Consider the following 7,333-nt stretch of genomic DNA (forward strand, 5'->3'; position numbering starts at 1 on the left):
CACACTCCCACCGGGACGCTGCCCCTTCTCTCCTCACACCCACTTAACTGACCTCCCTGGAGTCTGATTAGCTTCCTTACCTCTTTGCCCAACCTCCTCGTCCCTGATTGGTGCACCAGAGCCACGCCCCCTGACGCTGAGCCCCTTGATTGGAACCATAAGACAAAAACCCCACCCAGAGCCATGTAATTTCTGATTGGATCCTACTAGTTCTGCCTCTTCACACCTTCCTGGCCCTGCCCCTACCCGAGCCCCCTTCTGCCCTGGGGTGGGTGCCTAGGGGAGAGGGGGTTCTACATTCCTGCTTGACATCGCTGCTGTGGGTGATCGCTCACTCCCTATTGGAGCTGGGTCATGTACATGTGTGCACACATGTGCCTGTGCCCACCAAACCTCCCCTTCAGTGTCCTTCCCTCCCAGAGGCATGAAGGCTGAGTTGCAATGTGGCAACGCCATGACATATCCCATGGTATGGCAGTGGCAGGGTACTAGAGTCCTTCTCCCCCCTTCTCTCATTGCTCCCCCACCACCCGGCTCCGCTGGTGCTGCTCAGCCCCCAGCAGCTCAGGAGCCGGCAGAGAGTCAGGGATGCTCTCAGACCCCGCGGCCAATTGGAGGGGGTGGAAAAACACTTCAGTTGAGAGAGAGAGAAAGCTGCCGTGATTGGTGAAGCTGAGGCAATGCTGCCCCTGGGGAAGGAAAGGCAGGGTATAGAGTCCAAGGAAAAAAAATCCTGGGGACCATTTTCTGCAAAGAGCCGTGGGGGAGGAGCAGAGCGGAGCTGTGGCCTGGAACTGTGGTCCACAGTCCCTGCTAACGGCCTGTCAGGGGAAAGCCATAACATCTGGAGGCCAATGGGCTTCACCTGGGTGTAGATGGAGGTTTGATTGTTTCCGGTTCCCAGCTGTTGAATTTCACCTTCTGTTTATTCACCCTGCCATTCCAGGCACTTACAGCAGCGGAGCTCAGCCTGTCTTGTCCAACCCGACTTTTCTATGGCTTTTGGTGATTCTGTGATGGGTAGGATGAGTGGCACAGGGCCAGTTCATGGGTTGGATCCCACACACGTGGTCTGTCTGTGGGGCTGATCCAGCACAGGGGCAGTCCATGGGTGCGATCCATATCATCCAGTGCCAGGGGGGTCCCCATGGATCTAGATATTTGGCACCAGGGGGAATGGTGGCAGCTGGAGCTGCAGCCCTTAATGCTGCCACCACTTCCCTGTTGCCAAATTCCCAAACCTGTGGGGAGCTTCATAGGCCATAGGTTGAGCACCACTGACTTATAGCCTTTTCCTTGGGTTCCAGGACTAAACTGAGCAGTGTCACTGTGTGCTTCTTAGCAGGTCTCCGTGCCCCACCCCAGAGATGGCTGCAGCTTGGGGTCAGCTGAGAGATTTCTACGTACAGCCTCAAAAACTTTGGTGCCATCCCAGTGACTGCAGCTTCCATCCACTGGAGCCAGGGTTTGGCATGGGGAAGTGCAATCGCTTTGGCAAGTGTGGATCCAGGGCAGGGGCAGAATCATCATGAAATCAACTGGAGGAGAGTTTCCATCGGCGAGGTGGGGGTGGAGAGGAGCAGAGAAGCAAATGGTGCCTCCTCAGCTCAGGTCAGGTTTGTGATCTGGTTCACCAAGAAGACTTTGTCTCTGCCCTCCTGCAAGGGGAGCAAAACCCAGCTGGGTCAGTACTGCTGCCTTCAGTTACCTCAGGGGCCCACCTTCCCTGATATGCCAGGTCCAGGCACCTGGCTACTGGTCAAAGCAGGCACAGTTGTGCCCATGGGGGAAGGTTCCTTGTCAGCAGCAAGAAGATGAAGCTTTTGGCTTCACTCTTTAGGGTGTCCTGCTGGTTAGTGCTGTTCCTGGGCTTAGATCCCAGATCAGAGCCAGTAGAGGGGAAAGTACCCCTCTCCATCCCCATCCCAGGCAGCCAGAACCCTGCCCTAACCCCAGGATGCAACTCACCAGCTGAAGCTGCATCTTGAGCTCCTTGACCAGGCGACTGTAGGAGTCAGCGAGAGCCATCAGGTAGAACAGGAAGATGCTGTGGGGGTGGAGGGGACCGGCAGGGAGGAGTGAATTAGGGGTTCTCATCTAGTAATGGCTGGGGCAGGGGCCTGGCAGGGGGTACTGAGAAGAGGGAAAGGGAGCTCCGTGGACTGGGAGAGAGGCGCTGCTGTGCACGTGTGTGGGTATGCACCTGTGCATATGCATATATGACTCCTTCACCATCCCCACAGCATCCCTGCTCTCTGTGTAGTCTCAGCTGAGGGAGATTCCCCAGCCTTCTCAACCCAGCCTAAATTCTCACCACAGGAGCAGGAAGAGCGGCACGATGAAGCCCAGTGAGCCCACAAAGTAGAAGAAGCCCCTGGCCAGCTCAGGCAGCTTGTCAATGGCCAACAAGGCAGCATTCCACATAGATGGCTCAGCCCGGAAGGGGCCGCAGGCTTGGGATGGCGGGAGGCTGTGAGAGAGAGAGAGAGAAAGGAGAGGGGAGATTGGTCAGGGAGAAAAGAGGAAACCTTGGACATGGGAGAGAGTAGGACCTCGGCCCTTAGGCAAGGAGTGGAAAGGACTGGGGCTGTAACAACCAGAGGCGGGGGTGGGTGGCAGGACTCAGCCCCTGAGCAACGAGCCAGGCACTGAGTGGTGCCACTGCCCCACCCCTGCTCCCCTGGCACAGGAAGATTGGAGAGGGGAGCAGGGACAGGGTGGGACTGTCGGTATGGGGGTTGGACTCACACAAAGATGCTGTATAGCGCCGGCACCCAGGAGATGGCCAGGCCCAGCAGCAGGACCAGCAGGAAGAAGAAGTTGGAGCTGGAGGCACGGAAGGTCCGGTCGCCAGGACGGCAGTTGGAGAAAAGGGTGAGCTGTGGGGAGGGGAGAAAGGGATGGGTCCACAGGGGAGGAGAGAACCCAGGGGTCCTGGCTCCTGGAGCCCCCTGTTCTAACCCACCAAGCCCCACTCATCTCTCACAGCTGAGACAGGAGCCAGGACACCAGGGTTCTAGGCCCCACTGCCCCTGCTCTAACCCACCAGACCCCTCCGTTCCTCCCAGGGCCAGGAGTGGATCCAGGCATCTGGGGCACACCTTCTTGAGGTAGAAGAGGAGGATGTACTTGAGGGTGTTGAGCAGGGGCAGAAGCGGGCAGAAGGGAGCACCAACCCAGCACACAGTCTGGCCGTACACCAGGTCCAGCACGTTGGCGGGCACCAGGAACTCCTGTTGCCCCCAAAGCTGAGCAAGCAATGTAGGGCCGTGGCTTACCAGGATCCTGGGGGAGGGAGATGAGGTGACAGGGCCTGGCCCTCTGTTCTCTGAGTCAGCCCCATGGGCTCCTTGCCCTGACTCCCCAGAACCCCTTACACCCTCCCTGCCCAGCCTGGCCCAGCCCAGCCTCCCCCCACACCCAACTGCTCATCCCTTACAAGCTTCTCCAGTCCCCACTTTCAGCTGTCCCCTACAAGCTCCCCCAGTCATTTTCACCCCACCCTGGACACTCCCCACAGCCTTTCCAGCTCACAGCCCATCCCCCACTCCTGCCCCCACCAGCCTCTGTCCCACCAGGTCCCACCCCCTCTCACTTGCGGGGGAATTCCACCAGCAGTGTCACCAGCAGCATGGTCAGCAGGTCAAACACCAGAAGCTTGTACATCTCCTGCCCCACCCGAGTCTCCCAGCACTGTGGGGAGACGCATCATGGCATTGCCTTGCCATCAGGTCTGCTCCCTCCAGCCTCTCTATTCTAACCCACTCCCCTTCTCCAGCTGGGAGACAACCCAGGCGCCCTGGGCTCACCCGGAAGTCCTGGTGGTTGTAGCCACAGGTGCGGCAGTCAGGGGCCTCGGTCTGCCCACAGCAGGTGATCTTTATCCAGAGGGAGACAAGCAGGACCACAAGGCTGGCAAGGCGCAGGAAGACGCTCCTGTCCAGACAGAGGAGGAAGACAGAGGCGGTTAGAGGGATCGTGGAATGGCAAAACGAGGCAGGATGTGGCAGGGCTTCTCCCATCCCTGATACCTGACAAGGGTTAATTTGATTTCTTGGCTGAATGGGTATTGCTCCAGGCGCACCAGAACCCCAAAGGCCATAGGCACCACCAAGTTGGCTCCCGTGATGACGATGGAGGGCAGGTAGGAGACCATCAGCTCCCAGAAAGCCTTGCTCTCGGACTGAGCAACACTCTGCTGCAGGGGAGAAATGGGAAGTAACTACAGGCCTCAGTGAGAGCAGGCCCCTCCCATACCCCCTGACAGCTGCAGTGCCCTGGGGAGCGGACACCAGCCCTGTCCATGGCAGTGAGGGGTACCAATGGGCTGGGGGAGCCCAGAGCAGGGCCAGGAGCTTTGGGTTGGGAGTGAGGGGCACCAGCAGGGCAGGGAGAGCTAAAGACATGGAAGGCTGGGAGCTATGCATCAGGACTGATGGGTACCAGCATTGTGGTGGGATGTTACCTGGCTGAGTATGGTCTGTGAGTACTCGGTGGCCAGGTAGATGCAGTAGAAAGCCACTCCGAGCAGGGCAACCACCAGTAGGTTGATGAGGCCGCGCAGGGTATAGAGCCAGGCACGCTGGGCTGGGCTGCGCTGGGCCATGGCACGGCGAGAAGCCTCCTCTTCCAGGTCCAGCTGGACACATACGGCTCAGTGCAGAACCACCCAAGCCCCTGTGCCAGGCCGCCCTGGATCCCCCTCCAACATGGCCCAGCTACTGTCTACCCATGGGTCTATGCACCAGCCCTCCCCACCTCTTGGTCTGTACAGCAGAGCTCTGTAGACCCTGGTCCATACACCAGCCCCTCCCCACATTCTGCTCCAGCTGTGCCTGGCCTCACCTTCAGCTCATAGCGGATGCTGTTGTGCTTCCAGATAGCAGTAGGTAGCTGTGTCAAACCAAAGTCCCAGCCAGCAAAGACCTTGATGCTGTAGGTGCTCAGGGCCCTGTCCTCACTCACCAGGCCACGCTTGAGGAGATGCACAGATCTGGGGGCAGAGTGGAGCTGTGGAGAGAGGCTTGGGGCAGGCACCCTTGCCCATCACGAGCACAGCTGCCTCTGGGGTGGGCCACAGTAGGGGCTGCGGCCTGGCTGAGTTGCAGCCACCTTAGGTGAGTATAACTAGAGGCTTTAATCACTGATGGCTGGCTGATCAGATCTGGCAGCAGAGGGAAAGTGCTCAGGGGTTACACGGCCAAAGTGTGATAGGACCATTCCATCTTCTGCACCTGCTACGCACAGAATAACTGTATGAACCAACCAGATCCTAATGGCTGCCAGGGGAAACAAGCCCTGGAAGATGTCACAGATCCACTAATAGAAGTGCTCTAGAGGATGCTCTGGCCCCTCTGAAGGTAGGTCGGGGGAAGGCTGTGTGGAGCGTTCCTGGGGCAGTGACTGTAAGGAGAGGACTCCCTGCCACAAGGGGGGAATGGAGGACCCCGGTGGACTGTGACTGAGGGGTGGTTGACCTCAGGGGATTTTCCAGGGAATGCTATGTGGGTGAAGTGGCAGCGTGAACACAGGAAAAGGGTTTGGTCAGTTTTATACCTCACTGTGTTGTCAAAGTATCTGATCCCTTCCCCCCGCTCTTTTTAATGCCATTTGTTCTTCCATGTAATGAACCCTTTTGTATTTCTGTTACATCACCAAACTGCCTGTGGTACATTGTGATTTCTGGGCAAATTCATGACTTGGGCATACCCATTCAGCACAGTGGGGGACCAGCAGGCTTATACAAATCCAGGGTGTATCTCTGGGATCACCCTGATAACCCAGGGTTTTGTCATAGACATGATGCTTAATTTATCATCTCCCAGACTTGAAACTCCCAGGAGGCTCCCAACTGAGCCTGTTGTATCTTCCAGGAAGCAGGAAACTTGGTTAAAGCCTCATTGAACGAAGGAGAAGGGGGAGGGAGGCCTGCTAGAAGCTGACACCTTGCTAAACCAAGTTTTCACTGAAGCCAGACAGTGTCAAGGACACAGAGTCTCTGGTGCACTGGTGGCCAGTGGTCTCTGGGGCAGCCCCATGGCCCAGATGCAGCTCCAGTTCTGGCCTGCAGGCCTTATCTTGGTTACCCCTGCTCTAGTGTCTTCAACAGAGCACCAAGGTGCAGCCATTTCTGGGGTGGGGCATGTGGGAAGGCTGTCCCCACAAGAGCAGGGGGGTCCTCACCTGTGGACAATCCAGGCCAGGCAGAGCAGGAAGTAGCAGAGCACAGTGAGTAGGTAGGCCAGGGGGATGTTGTAGGAGAAGCCAACGAAATCCACCGCAGAGTTTCGGTAGTAACCATAGAACAGGTACGTGAGTTCCATGAACCCCTGCAGGAAGGCACTGAGCTTGGACTTGGGGCCTGGCTTCCCTGTGGGGGAAGGGCAGGCTAGGGGGTCTTTCCCATCCAGGGGACTGTAGTTTCTATTGGGAGGTGGTTGATGCTGGAATGGGCAGTGTTGGGACTGGTCCAGAGAATGGGCCCACAGTTAGACCCTCCCTTCCTACGCCCACTCTGAAGGCCAGGGTGGCTGCTTTGGGGGCCCTGCACTTACTGTGCCTGAGAGCAGGTCCATGATGTAGGTGAAGTAGCTGACCAGGCCCTGGTGATTGGGGTCATATCCCATGCAGGGGCTGTTTGCTGGGCAGAGGGAGAGAAAGAAATCACCCTCTGCTTGAGAGAAGACTTAGGTGTCCAGTCTGCTATTCCAGACCACAGCCTGTGCCATGGAGGCTGGGATCCCGGCATTCCAGCTCCCAGTCCATGGTGCAGTCTCTGGTCCCTCACATACTAGGGATAGATCCCATCCCTGCTTCCTGCCCTCACTAGGGGGAAGACTCAGGCTGTGTCCCTGACACCGCATTGGTGTGAGGCCAAGTGCTGGGCTCCCTGGTGCTCCACTCCCAAATCACACCAGGGAGAGGATCAGGGCCCTTAATCCCACACTCTTGCCAGTGAGAAAACCCAGGTGTCCAGACTGCTATAAACTCTCTGGTGCCACCCTTCTGAGAGGATCCAGGTGTCCAGGGTACCCTCTTGGATGTACCTGTGAGGTTGGTAGCCTGCTCAGTCTGGTTCAGCCCGAGTGCTTCAAAGGTGATGCTGGGGGCCACAACAAAGCCCCCAATGACGAGGGCACCCACCAGGTTGAGCAGCACCAGGAAGCGCAGGAAGTTGAAGTAGGTCTCGATACCAGTCCCGAAGTGGCCTGGGTGGAGGACAGGGGCAGTAGCTCCCAGCACACCCACCCCAGCAGGGGCATCTCAGGCTGAGGGAGCAGGGGGTGACCAGCAGAGGGTGCTCTGGGGAGGGTGTGTGTGTGTGGGGGGGGGG

The 7,333-nt window shown here is 57.9% G+C and overlaps 1 protein-coding gene across 1 annotated transcript in view; it reads right to left on the reverse strand.

Annotated features, from left to right (window-relative positions):
* Positions 1-641: 641 nt before the first annotated feature.
* The window catches only part of TMC4 (transmembrane channel like 4), a 7,985-nt gene continuing 1,293 nt past the window's right edge, over positions 642-7,333 (reverse strand). The window contains exons 4-16 of the mRNA XM_019501711.1: positions 7,047-7,208; positions 6,555-6,640; positions 6,184-6,329; positions 4,846-4,993; positions 4,466-4,639; positions 4,032-4,198; positions 3,810-3,936; positions 3,596-3,693; positions 3,102-3,285; positions 2,749-2,879; positions 2,315-2,470; positions 1,969-2,047; positions 642-1,658 (exon numbers count right to left, since the gene is read on the reverse strand). Of these exons, the coding sequence (XP_019357256.1) occupies positions 1,608-1,658; positions 1,969-2,047; positions 2,315-2,470; positions 2,749-2,879; positions 3,102-3,285; positions 3,596-3,693; positions 3,810-3,936; positions 4,032-4,198; positions 4,466-4,639; positions 4,846-4,993; positions 6,184-6,329; positions 6,555-6,640; positions 7,047-7,208 (1,709 nt within the window). The 3' untranslated portion in view covers positions 642-1,607. The remainder of the gene's footprint in view (positions 1,659-1,968; positions 2,048-2,314; positions 2,471-2,748; positions 2,880-3,101; positions 3,286-3,595; positions 3,694-3,809; positions 3,937-4,031; positions 4,199-4,465; positions 4,640-4,845; positions 4,994-6,183; positions 6,330-6,554; positions 6,641-7,046; positions 7,209-7,333) is intronic.

The sequence above is a fragment of the Gavialis gangeticus genome, unplaced genomic scaffold, assembly GCF_001723915.1.
Source record: "Gavialis gangeticus isolate Ggan-Ray unplaced genomic scaffold, GavGan_comp1, whole genome shotgun sequence".
In the NCBI taxonomy this organism is placed as follows: domain Eukaryota; kingdom Metazoa; phylum Chordata; order Crocodylia; family Gavialidae; genus Gavialis; species Gavialis gangeticus.